The sequence below is a fragment of the Symphalangus syndactylus genome, chromosome 20 (genome assembly GCF_028878055.3).
Source record: "Symphalangus syndactylus isolate Jambi chromosome 20, NHGRI_mSymSyn1-v2.1_pri, whole genome shotgun sequence".
NCBI classification, from domain to species: Eukaryota; Metazoa; Chordata; class Mammalia; order Primates; family Hylobatidae; genus Symphalangus; species Symphalangus syndactylus.
Window position 1 is genome coordinate 23,173,449 of NC_072442.2, and position 16,873 is coordinate 23,190,321.

At 40.6% G+C, this 16,873-nt stretch overlaps 1 protein-coding gene across 4 annotated transcripts in view; it reads left to right on the forward strand.

The window, feature by feature from the left end:
• Nucleotides 1–16,873, forward strand: part of TAF15 (TATA-box binding protein associated factor 15) — a 40,054-nt gene that overhangs the window by 6,992 nt on the left and 16,189 nt on the right. The window contains exons 2-7 of one of the 4 annotated variants that reach the window (XM_055256024.2): nucleotides 1,275–1,314; nucleotides 3,570–3,618; nucleotides 3,707–3,791; nucleotides 3,875–3,980; nucleotides 7,755–7,948; nucleotides 9,133–9,253. In XM_055256024.2, the coding sequence (XP_055111999.2) occupies nucleotides 1,275–1,314; nucleotides 3,570–3,618; nucleotides 3,707–3,791; nucleotides 3,875–3,980; nucleotides 7,755–7,948; nucleotides 9,133–9,253 (595 nt within the window). The remainder of the gene's footprint in view (nucleotides 1–1,274; nucleotides 1,315–3,569; nucleotides 3,619–3,706; nucleotides 3,792–3,874; nucleotides 3,981–7,754; nucleotides 7,949–9,132; nucleotides 9,254–16,873) is intronic. The other 3 variants (XM_063628579.1, XM_055256025.2, XM_063628580.1) reach the window with 3 other exon arrangements.

Consider the following 16,873-nt stretch of genomic DNA (forward strand, 5'->3'; position numbering starts at 1 on the left):
ATGGTGCCACTGCACTCCAGCATGGGTGACAGGAAGAGTTCATCTCTTAAAAAGAAGAAAGAAAAAATTCATTAGGTTTTGGTGGGTTTTAGAACGATTTGACAACAGTGATTTTTGTTTCAAATTGAGTGAGGTTGGGCCTGATGGTCAACAGTTTGCGACTTAGAGCCATTTTTTGCAGTTGCAAAAGTGTTTTCGTAAAAACTGCTCTTATGCATCACATACTTAGGTCATTCATTTGACTCTGAGTAAAGCCTAAAGGATAGATAAATAGAACCTCTTCAGTAACTTTTGATATGATTGACATTTTAAAGTATTGAGAAAAGCTCATAGTTCAAATTCTTTATTTATTTTTTATATGTTACCACCCCCACTTTTTTTTTTTTTTTTTTTTTTTTTTGAGAAGTGTCATTCAGTCATCCAGGCTTGAGTGCAGTGGCACAATCACAGCTCACTGCAGCCTTGACCGCCCCTGGATCAGGTGATCCACCTCAGCCTCTCGAGTAGCTGGGATTACAGGCACATGCCACCATGCCCAGCTAATTTTTGTATTTTTTGTAGAGATGGGGTTTCACCATGTTGGCCGGGCTGATCTCAAGCCATCCTTCTGCCTCAGCCTCCCAAAGTGCTGGGATTGTGTGAGCCACCATTCCCGGTCCCTTGGTAGTTTTTTTAATTGCTAAATTGAAGCTACAAGCAGGTATTGCTGACTTGCTGTGCCAATTGGCTGAATCCCTGAAAGCTTGGTAAAATCAGAATAGAGCAACTAACTTAGCTGCTTTTTTTTTTTTTTTTTAGCAAGTCTTTGGAAATATTTTTGTTGGTGCTGACAGCCAAAGCAGTCCAATACAGAGGAATGATGTATATCTTGGGGTGGTAAGGATGTACAAGTAGATGTAATTCTGGGGATGTCATAGTGCATGTCTTTCCCCTTTTTGGACCTGATTAGTTTTAACAGATGTCTTTTTGTATATAATAATATTGCTTAAGCGCTTGAGTCTGTTTAAAGAATGGATTTTCACTGATTTACATTTGTTCACTGGGTTCTTGTGACCCTCAGCACCCATGTAGAATAGTAGTTTGCAAATATGTGGTTATTGTAAAATAAATACTATTTGTACAAATTTCTTGTTTCATAGTATTTAACTTGAGTGAGTTTTTCTTTCTGCAGTTCTTTACATTTTCTTACCACATTTCTTCTATATGAGCTAAAGTCAGCCTTTGAAGGAAGCATAATTTTAAATAAGATTTAAAATTCTTTTTATGTGTTCTAGATTCTGGAAGTTACGGTCAGTCTGGGGGTGAGCAGCAAAGGTAAAGTATACATACATTTTGATAATATGAAAGGGTAGAACTGAGGTGAATTTTGTCAAGTTCTTCTCTTGAGACTTGATGCTGGATGTCATGAGTTAAATATTAGCTTGTCACAGAGTGAAGAGAGTCAGTGTAAATAGGTGCTGTAAGACATTTATTCCCTATTTTTCTTTATGTTTTGAGACAGAGTCTTGCTGTGTTGCTCAGGCTGGAGTGCAGTGGCTGTTCATAGGCAAATCATAGTGTACTACAGCCTTAAATTCCTGGGCTTAAGCAATCCTCCTGCTTCAGTCTCCCGAGTAACTGTAATCTCCACTACAGACATGTGCCACTGTACTGGGCTTCTTCCTTTTCTTTTTTTTTTTTTTTTTTTTTTTTTTTTTGAGACTGAGTCTCACTCTTGCTGGAGTGCAGTGGCGCGATCTCGGGTCACTGCAAGCTCTGCCTACCGGGTTCACGCCATTCTCTGGCCTCGGCCTCCCGAGTAGCCGGGACTACAGGCACCCGCCAACACGCCCGGCTAATTTTTTGTATTTTTAGTAGGGATGGGGTTTCACCATGTTAGCCAGGATGGTCTCAATCTCCTGACCTCGTGATCCGCCCGCCTCGGCCTCCCAAAGTGCTGGGATTACAGGCGTGAGCCACCGCACCCGACCTCTTCGTTTTCTTAAATGTTTGCATCAGTGAATATACCTCCTAGAGATTAAAACAAATCTCCTTGGTATTGTAAAGTTTATGTTTTATTTAGGAAATCTCTTAGAAGAAACAATTATTAAAGAAATTTAATGCCAGACACTGTGGCTCATGCCTCTAGTCCCAGTACTTTGGGAGGCCAAGATGGAAGGATTGCTTGAGGCCAGGAATTAGAAACCAGCTTCGGTAATATAGCGAGACCTTGTCTCTAAAAAAAATTTTTTTTAATTATCCAGACTACGTGTATCTGTAGTCCTAGATACTTGGGAGGCTGAGGTGGGAGGATCACTTGAGCCCAAGAGTTCAAGATTGTTATAGTGAGTTACGACCATGCCACTGCACTCCAGCCTGGGTGACAGAGCGAGACCCTGTCTCAAAACAAAACAAAACATTTTTTTAAGCAATTGAACTCAACAGTTTTTTTAGAAAAAGCATTTTATGATGGTATATAATATGCTAATGTGTTTTTTCAGAGCACATTTTTTTAAATACCATAAAAAATATTAAGCGTTTTTTTAGTGTGCTTACCGTGCTCACAATAAAAAGAAAGTTCTATTTTTTTGTGAATGTATATATGCAAAAATACAGCCTTCAACTTATAAATGTTTTGCAGCTCAGTGTAAGATATTCAGAATAGCACCTCAGATATCTTATCAAATTTTAAGCTTCCTGATAAAACAAAACTGATTTGACTTTTTTGATCTTGTAAGATAGTGCTAACTTCCTAGTAGGTATCTAGCAAAATGTTTATTTGGTGAAATATATTTTCAAAAGTTAAGGAATCTTGTTAGTACTTGATACCTTTAAAATGATAAAAAAAAATTTTGCAAATGTTTTAGTTTTCTTTGGATATTAGAAAGTCATAGTATAGATTCAGAAAGTTTGTTTCTGACTCGTTAGAGCTTATATACTATAAAATTAAAATTCAAATCCCAGGAGAATTCATTTATTTAGTCAACAAATATTTATTGAGCTATGTGCCAGGCCCTGCTACAACACTGAGGATACTGTATAATTTCATTCAATGACTGTACTCTGTGGATAAACATGCCTCTAATTATTGAGGCTTTTAAACTGGACTTCTAGTGCCTCCCTGTGCATCTTTTAGGAAGTTAAAGCCATTTAACTAAGGCAAATGGTAGGAAAAAATTAATCTTCAAGATGTGATTAAATTGAGTAAGGTGTTCATTTTTTGTGTAGTCATCATTTTTGTGCTTCAGATATTTATTATAAGTCTTGCTATGTAGTTTTTATTCCCCCCACACCCAAGCATAATTCTCTTGGAATTTTCTAACTCTTACCAAGTTTTGTTTATTTCTGCGAGATTGTCAAAACAAAACTTTGGGTATTTGACATTCGGGAGATCTGGGAGTGACTTCATGTATTTCTTTAACGGTCTTTGGTCATCACCTTTCAATTTAGGCTCTAGAGACGGGGAGATTGATGATTTCTCAGCAAAGAAGCTTGTATTTGAGTTGAAAGTTGAAAATGAAGGCAAGGTCTTCATTTAAACTTTTAAATTTTTACACATTTCTTTCAAGTATTAAATTTTTCTTTTGCAGTTATTCCTATGGAAATCAAGGCAGCCAAGGCTATGGACAAGCATCACAAGTAGGTTGAAATATAAATTGTATTCTTCATAAGTAGTTATTTTTATCTTAAGTAGGTGATGAAACTTGAGTATTTACCTAAATTTCAGAGCTATTCTGGCTATGGGCAAACGACTGATTCCTCTTATGGACAGAACTACAGCGGTTACTCCAGTTATGGACAAAGTCAGTCAGGTTGGACTAGTTTGTTAAATTTGTTGTTTCAGAGATTGAAAAATCAGAGCCTTCACTAAATGATATACTCATCTAATCTTTAGGTTATTCACAGTCCTATGGTGGTTATGAGAATCAAAAGCAGAGCTCATATGGCCAGCAACCATATAATAACCAGGGACAGCAGCAAAACGTGGAATCATCAGGAAGGTAAGGAAATAGTAAAGTACTGAGATTGTTTTGGGCGGTGGAAATAACACTGATATTAAACAGATTTAACCAACAAAACCCTAGCTTTAAACTTTTTTTTTTTTTAAAGGAAATTTTAATGGAGCGTGGATTTTACAACTGTATATTATGGAGAATGTGGAAATAGCATTGTCATTTGATTCCTATGATGTATTTGTGAAATCATTGTTTAGCTATAAATTGATGTCCTTAAAAATGTTAGAAAATTTTGGACCTCTGCTTTGTCTCTGAGATTAAATAAAAACCTGCCTTTAGAATGAGACTTCTCAATATCTATTTTTAAATTTCCATTTTAGTTTTGAACCATTTGAATATATTACCTTTTCAGGGACAAAAATATTTTTTAAAAGGGTCAAAACTTACACATATATCGGATACCCTAAAATGTGTTTTATTTGTTGATAAATGTAGGTGAATATTTACTGATAAATTTCAGGTTTTATAAAGTTTTTTTACCTTTCAGATTTAAAGAACTGATAATTAATTTTATGCTATTTACTTAATAATAGCAAGTTACTTTTTAAAAATTATGCTTTACATTCTGTGAAATGCTTTTGCATTCTCTAATGTAATTGATCTTCAGATACCACTATGAAATAGTGTCAGTAATTCCCATTTTACAGAGGTAAAGAAATTATTTGGCCTATCAAGTGACATGGCTAAAAACTGAGGTCTCTAGTGTTTTCTCTCTACAGTGAAGACATTTATTCTAAGTGAAAATTAAATAAAAGCATTGAGGAAAGATTTATGAGGTCAAATTATCACCCTTATAGATGTGAGAGTGTTTTGAAAAGTAGAAAGTACAGTACAAATGTAGGGAATAATACCCAGAAGGCATACTACATTAAGGGAAATAACTCTTCAAGCCTTGTTGGTTAGTTTTAAGGAGAGTCCTTTTATAAATGATGTATTTTTGGAAGCATGACCTATAAATATAGTCTGAAAAGAAATGTTAAGTTTGATTTGACAACCATTTTAAAGTGCTAGGGTTTGGACTGTGGTTGTGTTGTGCTTTCGATAGGGAGTTAGGGAACATACTGATCTTTTATTAGATTGTTCTGATCCTCTGGTGAAGAATAAAATGTAACTATTAATTTATGAGATCTTTTCTGCCCCTCCCAGCCCATTTTTATAATAAGTAAACCTACTGGAACTCAAATCCAATTAAATGTTGCCTTTTAACATTCCCACCCTGAGAGCATGTAATTAATACAGTAATATTGTTCTGAAGATACTTAGAATTTTCCTTTCGAATTGCTAGAATAAGCAGTCTCATTACCCGATAGAGTTTTTTTCAGATAAAAAAATTGCGTTACAGAGCAAGTTCCTTTACTCTTTTTTAAAATGTACTATCACTGAAGATGTTTAGAAGACTGTACTGTAGGTTCTAAAGATAATTCTAAGAGAAAAGATCTAAAAATATTTTAAGAGATGACACTTGTTAAAATTAAGTGATATAGAGCCTTTCATTGTAACTATTAAAAGGACTCAGCTCTTGTGGCATGTTTATTAAAGAGTCAGACATACTACTGTACTTTGTAGCATCTTTTACTTTTTTTTTAAATTCAAGGAGATAGGTCAGGCTCGGTGTCTCACGCCTGTAATCCCAGCACTTTGGGAGACCGAGACGGGTGGATCATGTGAGGTCAGGAGTTAGAGACCAGCCTGACCAACATGGAGAAACCCCGTCTCAACTAAAAATACAAAATTAGCCGGGCGTGGTGGCACATGCCTGTAATCCCAGCTAGTCGGGAGGCTGAGGCAGGAGAATTGCTTGAACCCGGGAGGTGGAGGTTGCGGTGAGCCACTATCGTGCCATTGCACTGCAGCAGCCTGGGCAACAAGAGTGAAACTCTGTCTCAAAAAAAAAAAAAAAAAAGTTCAAGGAGTTAGTAAAAAACCATAGTAATTTTTTGCTTTACTGCAGTTTTCAAAGATACATTTTTTTTTTCTTTTTTTTTTTTTTTTTTTTTTTTATTTATTTATTATTTTTTTTTTATTAATTTTTTTTGCATACAAAAACAATAAACATTTTCTAAAAATACATACAAACAAAAAGACGCGTATCAAACATATTAGGAAGGTTGCACATGGGAAGTCGGGGAATAGAAATGGGGGGTGGGAGTTAAAATAAATGAGAGAGGGACTTTATATGGATCAGTGATAATAACTCAATCCTCTATTTGACAAAGAAGAGGGAGAAGGAAGAGGAAGAAAAAGAAAGTGGGATAAAGGATCAGAAAGGGAGGAAAATAGAAAAAATTAGAGTATGACTCCAGGGTAGACCTGTTTTGTTGTCACTGAGTTGGTTGGTTGGTTTGTCTGTTGTATTCTCCATGTTTCGCCAAGTTGGCCAGACTGGTCTTGAACTCCTAGCCCGAAGTGATCAACCCGCCTCGCCCCCCAGAGTGCCGGGACCACAGGCGTGAGCCACCACGTCCAGCCCCCACATTGCTTCTGGCCTCCGTGGTAGACCTCCCAAACGGAGCGGCCAGGCAGAGGAGCTCCTCACTTCTACCCAGACACGGGGCGGCCGGGCAGAGGAGCTCCTCACTTCCCAGACGGGGCAGCCAGGCAGAGACGCTCCTCACTTCTTCCCAGACGATAGGTGGCTGGGCAGAGGCACTCCTCACTTCCCAGACAAGGGGTGGCCGGGCAGAGGCGCTCCTCACTTCTTCCCGGACGGGGCGGCCGGGCAGAGGCGCTCCTCACTTCCCAGACGGGGCGGCCGGGCAGAGGCGCTCCTCACTTCCCAGACGATGGGTGGCCGGGCAGAGGCACTCCTCACTTCCCAGATGGGGCAGCCAGGCAGAGGCGCTCCTCACTTTCCAGACGATGGGTGGCCGGGCAGAGGCGCTCCTCACCTCCCAGACGATGGGTGGCCGGGCAAAGGCGCTCCTCACCTCCCAGACGATGGGTGGCCGGGCAGAGGCGCTCCTCACTTCCCAGACGGTGGGTGGCCGGGTAGAGGCGCTCCTCACTTCCCAGACGGGGCGGCCGGGCAGAGGCGCTCCTCACTTCCCAGACGGGGCAGCCGGGCAGAGGCGCTCCCCACCTCCCAGATGGGGCGGCGGCCGGGCAGGGGCTGCAATCCCAGCACCCTGGTAGGCCAAGGCAGGCGGCTGGGGGGCAGAGGCTGCCGCTAGGCCAGACCACGCCACCGCACTCCAGCCCGGGCAACACCGAGCACTGGGTGAGCGAGACTCCGTCTGTAGTCCCAGTACCTCGGGAGGCCGAGGCGGGCAGAGCACTCGGCGTCAGGAGCTGGCGACCAGCGTGGCCAAGATGGCGAACGCGTGCCTGCAGTGAAAGGAGAAAAGGGCAGCGGTCGCGCGCGCCGGCAGTCCCAGGCAGTCCGCGGCGCCGGCAGCAGCAAGCGGAGTAGATTGCAGCCTGGGCCAGAGAGGGAAAAGAGAAAAGAAAGAAAGAAAGGAAGGGAGGGAGGGAGGGAGGAAGGAAGGAAGGAAGGAAGGAAGGAAGGAAGGAAGGAAGGAAGGAAGGAAGGAAGGAAGGGAGGAAGGCTTTTTTTTCATAATGTGGCACCTCTTCAGCGTTGGCAGAATTGTCTTTCGCAGGGAATTCCAGGAGGCTGCAGATAACTAATTACCATGAGAAGGTAGTCATAAATATGGTTAATGTCTAACTGGTCAGGACTCTTAACATCAGTTTCAGTCAACTTGCTACAGCAAATGTAATCTTCCTATGAAGTCTCTTAAGTTCTCCATTTCTATTTAGCCAAGGTGGAAGAGCACCTTCCTATGACCAGCCAGACTATGGTCAACAAGATTCGTATGACCAGCAGTCAGGCTATGATCAACATCAAGGCTCATATGATGAGCAGTCAAATTATGATCAGCAGCATGATTCCTATAATCAAAACCAGCAGTCCTATCATTCACAAAGGGATAATTACAGCCACCACACACAAGGTAAGATTTACTGACCTCTATTATTATTTTTCCCCCTCACAGAATTATTTGTATGAATTTCTGATTAAAAGAACCACAGAGGATTTCACCTGTTTGTAAAAATTTAGGGTAACCTTGAAGATATGTTCCCTCTCATGATAATCAAAACTAGTTTATCAGATTTCTACTTCTGAACTCGGAGACCCTCAAATGGTCATGACTTTTGATGGCTGATGACGTGAATTTCCTTTTTGTCTCAGTGAACTCTGATCCTTTGACAATACTGCTGGTACCAGTTCTTTTGGTGTTGGTGTTGTACTTGATTTGGGGTACTTATTTATGTACCTTTAAGGCCTAGTACATGGTTTGGTTCATAGTAAGTGCTCAGTCGAATAATTGTAAGTAAGTGCTTGTTGAATAATTGAATAGTAAATAGTAAGTGCTTGTTGAATAATTGAATGAATAAGTAAATGGGTAAAAGTGGAAGCACATTCACTAAATATCTTCTCTCAGTTTGAAGATTCAGTTATTCCTTGTCCATGCTCGATTTACATTTAAATGTTTCTGAAGTGAAGAAAGTAGTAACTTTCAGGATTGGGGGGCTGGGCGCGGTGGCTCACGCCTGTCATCCCAGCACTTTGGGAGGCCGAGGTGGGCAGATCACGAGGTCAGGAGATTGAGACCATCCTGGCTAACATGGTGAAACCCTGTCTCTACTAAAAATACAAAAAAAAAAAAAAAAAATCAGCCGGGCATGGTGGCGGGCGCCTGTAGTCCCACCTACTCGGGAGGCTGAGGCAGGAGAATGGCGTGAACCCAGGAGGCAGAGCTTGCAGTGAGCCGAGAGCGCGTCACTGCACTCCAGCCTGGGCTACAGAGAGAGACTCTGTCTCAAAAAAAAAAAAAGATTGGGGTCGTGCTTTTCATCTAAGTTACTAAGGTTCTTGTAGCTAAGATTGTATTTTAACTCATACTGTTCCACATTACTGTTTTGCCATGTCACTTTAGCCGAATGGGGTTTGACACAGATAGAATTCTCAAAAACATGTAATTCCAGATGATTTTATGATGACTTGCATTTGAGTTGTGTGCACCTGTGCCATTTTCTGTAAGGATATGTGTGGCCTAAAGAGCCATTTAACATTGTTATTTGAAGCTTTAGAAATGAGAGTGGTTATTTGTGTGTAATATTTTCTTTTTTGTAGATGACCGTCGTGATGTGAGTAGGTATGGAGAAGATAATAGAGGATATGGCGGGTCACAGGGAGGAGGTAGAGGGCGTGGGGGATATGACAAGGATGGAAGAGGTCCTATGACAGGATCAAGGTAAGTATGTAGATAAAGATGCCTACATTTCTTCTTCTTCCTCTTTTTTTTTTTTTAGGTGTTACTTGGCTGGATCAATTCCAGCATCTAATTTAGTTAAGAGACTTAAAAAAGGGATTATATATTGGAGAAAAAGGCAGAAAGTAAAAGTGTATTTTCAGTCTTAAGATCTCACATAAATGACCTTAGAATTGGCTATGTTAGTAGTTTATGTGGTACATGTTAAACACCAGTAGAGAAACAACTATGGTTGTGATTAAATCACTTGACTTTCCTGCCAGAGCTAGAATCTTAACTCCTTTAAAAGACGTCTCTGGGAAATCCAGTGTTTGTATGTAAAAATAAAAGGTAAGTTAATTCTAGATTGAAGGGCAGAGGCTATTTCTTAATCTCGAATCTCCTTGGGAAGGGAAAGTATTAGGCAGTAATGGAGTAGAAAGGTGGGGATGGCAAATAAGAGAAATATTTAATGTAGCAAAACTGTTTTGTCCCTCTTAAGTAAATAATTATTGGAATAATTAGTGTATCATCACATAGTAATGTGTATTTTTCTTGACTAAGTTGTGTAAAGGAATGTCTTTTTAATTCAGCTTTTCTTCATGCTAGTGTTATCAGGTTTTGGTATTTATTTACTTACAGCATATGTTATGGAGCTGGTTTTAAAATTAGTTTTAGATATATCTGCAAAGTTTACTACTTTGACTGTAAAAAAAAAAAAAAAAAAAAAGAAAAAGTAGTTGACATCTGTCCTCAGAAGAATTTTGCAGGTTGCATATTTGTGTGTAAATACACAGGCTAAAAGGTATTTATGTTCCTTGGGAATTGAAATGGTCAGTGGCCCGTTACTGAAACTTACAAGTCATATATCAGCACCATTTCATTCTTTTGCACCTTAGGGACCATCTATCCCGAGGTGACCTGAGAAACAACCAGTTGCACACAGACTTATTTCTTCAAGTGAGCCAGGATTTGATTTCACTGCCTTGTATTTCTCTATTTTTAGTGTACAGTGCTTTGATTTTTTGGAAAAACTAAATTTTAAACTTATTTGAAAAATGTTATAAGACTTAGACATTAAGTCTGTTGATTGATAGCCAAAGTCAGTTTACCAAAGTAAAACAAATAAATTCTATGCTTCTTCATTGTCAAAGAGCAGTCTGCCATCATGTGGATATAAATGGACAATGTAAAGTGACATGGTGCTTACTCTCTACCTAATAATAGCCTCCCTCCTATCCCAAACAAGATCACCAACAGGTATATTTAATTTACCAGTTAATATGTTTTGGATAATTGGCTGCCTTGAAATGCTATATGTTTTATAGTACATCATAGCTTTAGCTTTCTTCATAAGGAAATTAAAGTTAACATCCTAATCGATTATTAAACTATCACTGTGTCTAAGAATGGAGGAAGAAGATAGGGAATAGGTAGGGAAGTCATTATAAATATATTTTCACTGGCCGGGCATGGTGACCCATGCCTGTAATCCCAGCACTTTGGGAGGCCGAGGCGGGCGGATCACGAGGTCAGGAGATCAAGACCATCCTGGCTAACACAGTGAAACCCCTTCTCTACTAAAAATACAAAAAATTAGCCGGACGTGGTGGCAGGCGCCTGTAGTCGTAGTCCCAGCTACTCAGGAGGCTGAGGCAGGAGAATGGCGTGAACCCGGGAAGCGGAGCTTGCAGTGAGCCGAGATCGTGCTGCTGCACTCCAGCCTGGGCGACAGAGCAAGACTCCGTCTCAAAAAAAAAAAAAATTTTTTTTTTAAATGTATTTTCATTTGTGACTCATCTTGTAACTAGAGGGTTGAAAGGACTTTGAATGATGCTCCTGACAAAGGAGGGAAGGAGTACCTTAACCAACCCTGGGGTCCAATTAAGTACCCTTGCAACATACTTCATATATTTTGTGGCCTAGATACTGACTTATAAACTAAGTTTTTTTATTTTCCTTTAATACCCCTTAATACGAAATCATATGCAGAAGTCCAGTACATAGTTGGTCAAAATGATGCTGATCTGGTTTCAGTGGGGGAAAGATCAGGTTGAGGAAGGGATCTGCAATCTTGCCTTATACTCTTATTTGTTGAGATGTTCATGAAAGGCCTTTTTTAGAAATCCATATGGATGCCGATTACTCTCTATATTGAGTTGGCAAACTGTCTGAAAGGCCAGATAGTAAATGTTTTGGGTTTTGTAAACCGTATGGTTTCTGTTATAACTATTCATCTCTGCCCTTGGAGCACCAGAGCAGCCATAAATAATACGTAAATGAATAAACAGGGTTGTGTTCCTGTAAAGCTTCATTTATGGATACTGAAATTTGAAGTTCATTTAATTTTTTTTTTTTTTTTTGAGATGGAGTCTCGCTCTGTTGCCCATGCTGTAGTGCAGTGGCACCATCTCAGCTTAATGCAACCTCCACCTCCCAGGTTCAGACAATTCTCCTGCCTCAGCCTCCTGAGTAGCTGGGACTACAGGCGTGTGCCACCACACCCGGCTAATTTTTTTTTTTTTTTTTTTTTTTTTAGTAGAGATGGGGTTTCACCATGTTAGCCAGGATGGTCTCGATCTCCTGACCTCGTAATCTGCCCACCTCGGCCTCCCAAGATTACAGGTGTGGGCCACCACGCCTGGCTGAAGTTCATATAATTTTTATATGTCATAACATCTTTTTAAAGATGTGCTTTTTAGCTTATTTATTGGGATAAAATGTTTTGAATTTGAATATAAATGCCCTGTTTTAAGATTTTTTTCTTCCCACACAGTTTTGCATTTAAGTACCAAAATACCCAAACATTTTTCATTAGTCTTCATCAACACTCCCATTTGTGTTCTCAGTCATCTTAAAAATAGCAATTCTTGGCTGGGCACGGTGGCTCACACCTGTAATCCCAGCACTTTGGGAGGCCGAGGCGTCTCTACTAAAAATACAAAAAAATTAGCCGGGTGTGGTGGTGGGCGCCTGTAGTCCCAGCTACTGTGGAGGCTGAGGCAGGAGAATGGCATGAACCCAGGAGGCGGAGCTTGCAGTGAGCTGAGATCGTGCCACTGCACTCCAACCTGGGCAACAGAGCAAGACTCCATCTCAAAAAAAAAAAAATAGCAGTTCTTTTGGGGGTTGTTTGAAGAATATCTGGCATTATTTGGGTTTATATTAAAAGAAGGGGCATAGGCCGGGTATGGTGGCTCACGCCTGTAATCCCAGCACTTTGGAGGGCAAAGTGGGTGGTTCACCTGAGATCAGGAGTTTGAGATCAGCCTGACCAATAGGGTGAAACCCCATCTCTACTAAAAATACAAAAAATTAGCTGGACATGATGGTGGGTGCCTATAATAATCCCAGCTACTCGGGAGGCTGAGGCAGGAGAATCACTTGACCTGGTAGTTGGTGGTTGCAGTGAGCTGAGATCACACCATTGCATTCCAGCCTGGGCAACAAGAGCGAAACTCCATCACAGAAAAAAAAAAAAAAAACAGAAAGCATAATTTGTGGATGAGGATTGGATATAAGGTAAAGGGTGGGACATTCTTAGACTTACAGATGGTGTGATTGCCTGGCTAGAAGAATAATTCCGGTCAAAAAGAAGCCATCAGCTTTCCAAGTGTGAAAGAGAGATAAGTGAAGATTATAGGGACTACAGGAAACTTAATTTTTTTCTTTGAAAAAGCAATTGTGACAAAAAAAAGACAGTTTCTTGCTGTCATCTAAAATTGACATGGACACCTTAGTGTACTAGAAGCCAAGAGCATAAATTCTCCCAGTGATTTTTAATTTTAGCATTGTGATTAACACCTTGTAAAATTGCCAGAACTTAATAAATAATTGCTTTTTTAGTATGCCATCAAATTTAGTAGCTGTTTCAGGCTTTAATGTGCCAAGCCTAAAATCCAGATTTTTGAGGATCTTCTCCCTCTTAAAAGAGTATTCAGTTAACTGCCGTAGAAATACACATGTATACAGGGGCACTGTATACATGGGTCTAAAAAATAAAAATACGCATACGTTCTGGTGAGTCTAGCACAGCATTGCCCAATAGAAATACAATGGAGGTCACAAATGTGACCCATATAATTGTAAATTTTCTAATAGCCACATTAAAAAGAAAACAACACAAATAAACAAATGAGAAAATATATTCTATTTAACTCAATATATTCAAAATATTTCATCATGCAATCAATATAAAAAATTTCTTTTTGTTGGTCATGATGGCCTGTGCCTGTAATCCTAGCTACTTGTGAGGCTGAGGCAAGAGGATTGCTTGAGGCTAGGAGTTTGTGACTAGATGGGCAATCTAGTAAGATGTCATCTCTTAAAAATGAAAAAATTAGCTGGGCACTGTGGCACACGCCTGTAGTCCCAGCTACTTGGGAAGCTGAGGCAGGAGGCTTGCTTGAGCCCAGGAGTTCAAGGCTGCAGTGAGCTATGATTGTGCCTATGAATAGCCACTACACTCCAGTCTGGGCAATAGTGAGACTGTCAAATTCCATTTCCCCCTCTGCCCCATACCTCTTCAAATGTTTAAAACAAACAAAAAAGAGTAGTGTACATTCCTTTTTTCATATTAAAATTTAGAAATCCATTTTGTATTTTGCATTTAGAGCACATCTTAATTTAGACTAGCTACATTTCCAGTGCTCAACAGGCCATATGTGGGTAGTGGATACTGTATTGGACAGTGCAGCTCTAGAATGATAGATTCTTGGCCTCCTGAGATGTTAATAAATGCTGAATCCAGAAGGCCTTTTTACCATGCATGTAAGACATAGGAGGAAATAAAATGTAAATACAGCTGTTATTGAGAATAGTACTTAAATCCTGAGTCACTTAAATGTGGAATTAATGTTGGTCTTTTCCTCACACTCAGAAAATTTCTGGATTTAGTAGTCTGAAAACTCAAGCACAGCATGGGTTTTTAAGTTAATCTTTCTCCATTTTTAGCTAAGTCCTTTCTCTCTAGTTAGTGAAATTTTCTAAGAATAGAGATTCCTGCATTGTCCTTTTACTTCTTGGCAGTTTTAGTCTGTAAATAGATATAGTTAGGTTTTTATTTTATTTTTATTATTATTTTTTAATTAAAAGATTTGGATTTGGAGGCTGGGCGTGGTGGTCACGCCTATAATCCCAGCAGATCGACACCATCCTGGCTAACATGGTGAAACTCCATCTCTACTAAAAATACAAAAAATTAGCCAGGCGTGGTGGCAGGCGCTTGTAGTCCGAGCTACTCGGGAGGCTGAGGCAGGAGAATGGCGTGAACCCAGGAGGCGGAGGTTGCAGTGAGCCAAGGTCATGCCACTGTACTCCAGCCTGTGAGACACAGTGGGACTCCGTCTCAAAGAAAAAAAAAAGATTTGGAGTAGAGATTCTGTCAAAGAACTTTTTCTTTCTTGAGAAGCATCTGAAATGGAATCTGTTGTCTCTTCTAAATATGTACTGCTGTAAGGCCGGGCGCGGTGGCTCACGCTTGTAATCCCAGCACTTTGGGAGGCCGAGGCAGGCGGATCACAAGGTCAGGAGATCGAGACCACGGTGAAACCCCGTCTCTACTAAAAACACACAAAAAAATTAGCCGGACGTGGTGGCGGGCGCCTGTAGTCCCAGCTACTCGGAGAGGCTGAGGCAGGAGAATGGCGTGAACCCGGGAGGCGGAGCTTGCAGTGAGCCGAGATCGCGCCACTGCACTCCAGCCTGGGTGACAGAGTGAGACTCCGTCTCAAAAAAAAAAAAAAAATATGTACTGCTGTAACATTGAAAGAACCCTCAGAGTATGCCTTCATGTGGTCTGCTCGTTGTGGTTTTGAACTTGGGGGAACTGTCTCTATGTTTGGGTCAAGAATATGCAGCTGGCCGGGCGCATTGGCTCACGCCTGTAATCCCAGCACTTTGGGAGGCTGAGGCGGGAGGATCACCTGAGGTCAGGGCTTCAAAACCAGCCTGGCCAACGTGGTGAAACCCCGTCTCTACTGAAAATACAAAAATTAGCTGGGCATGGTGGCAGGTGCCTGTAATCCCAGCTACTCAGGAGGCTGAGGCGAGGGAATTGCTTGAACCCGGGAGTTGGAGGTTGCAGTGAGCCAAGATCACACCATTGCACTCCAGCTTGGGCAACAAGAGCGAAACTCTTGTCTCAAAAAAAAAAAAAAGGATGCAACTAGCTGGGGGCTGTGGCGCGTACCTGTACTTAGGAGGCTGAGATAGGAGGATCACTGATGCTCAGGAGTTCGTGACCAGACTAGGCAAAATAGCAAGACACCATCTCAAAAAACAAAACAAAACAAAACAAAACCAGCTAGTTTTCTTATGCAGGGGGTACTCTGCCAATAAAGTTGAGTATGTTTGTATTATGTCTCTGTTAAATATCTCTGCTACTTCAGGAATTCTTTATATGTAAATGTTTTCTGCTTTTTCTGGGAATTAAAGCAAATTTGTTGTGTCAACATCTTGACTCACAGATGTTCAAGTACCTTTGTGTCACAGATGTTCAAGTACCTTTGTGTCTTGATTTGCCGTAGCACGTAGAAAAGGGACTTGTAACATTAATGCAGATTTGAAAGAAAGATTGTTAACTTCAGGCACATCTTCTGTTAATATCTAATATTACTACTTGAAGGTTATTTTCTGTATTTAATAAATTCCTAAAAAAGGATAATTTTCTAATAAGGAGAGAGAAAATGATTGAAACGTTTGAACTTGAAAGAAAGCTTTGCATAAAATTACACATCATCTTGTAATCCCAGCACTTTGGGAGGCCGAGGCGGGCGGATCACGAGGTCAGGAGATCGAGACCACGGTGAAACCCCGTCTCTACTAAAAAAATACAAAAAATTAGCCGGGCGTGGTGGCGGGCGCCTGTAGTCCCAGCTACTCGGAGAGGCTGAGGCAGGAGAATGGCGTGAACCCGGGAGGCGGAGCTTGCAGTGAGCCGAGATCGCGCCACTGCACTCCAGCCTGGGCGAAAGAGCAAGACTCCGTCTCAAAAAAAAAAAAAAAATAAATAAAAAATAAAAAAAAAATTACACATCATCTAGATCAATGCCTAAACCAAATGTCTAGACATTTTAGACTTAAATGTGCATATGAATTACTTGGGGGATCTTATTAAATGCAGATTCTTATTCAGTAGGTCTAGGGTGGGGCCTGAGATCCTGCTTTTCTCAGAACCTTCCAGGCTATGCTTACGCTTCTATTCCATCACGTTTTGAATAGTAAGGATACAGACCCTTATTTTGTTAAGGAGATTGAAGCTTATGGAGAACCACTGACATGTCCAAATTTTCAAGATCAATTAGTGATAATTAAGACTATACCCTGAGTCTCTTGGTTTGAAGACTAGTTCTTTTTCCAGTGTACTATGGTATTTCCAAATTTATGGCCATGTATTGAAATCTTCAGCTGCTTTATTTTCAAAGGAAATGCTCAGTAAAGATGATGTTCAAGGCCGGGCGCAGTGACTCATGCCTGTAATCCCAGCACTTTGGGAGGCTGAGACGGGCGGATCACGAGGTCAGGAGATCGAGACCATCCTGGCTAACACGGTGAAACCCCATCTCTACTAAAAATACAAAAACAAAAATTAGCTGGGCATGGTGGCAGGCGCCTATAGTCCCA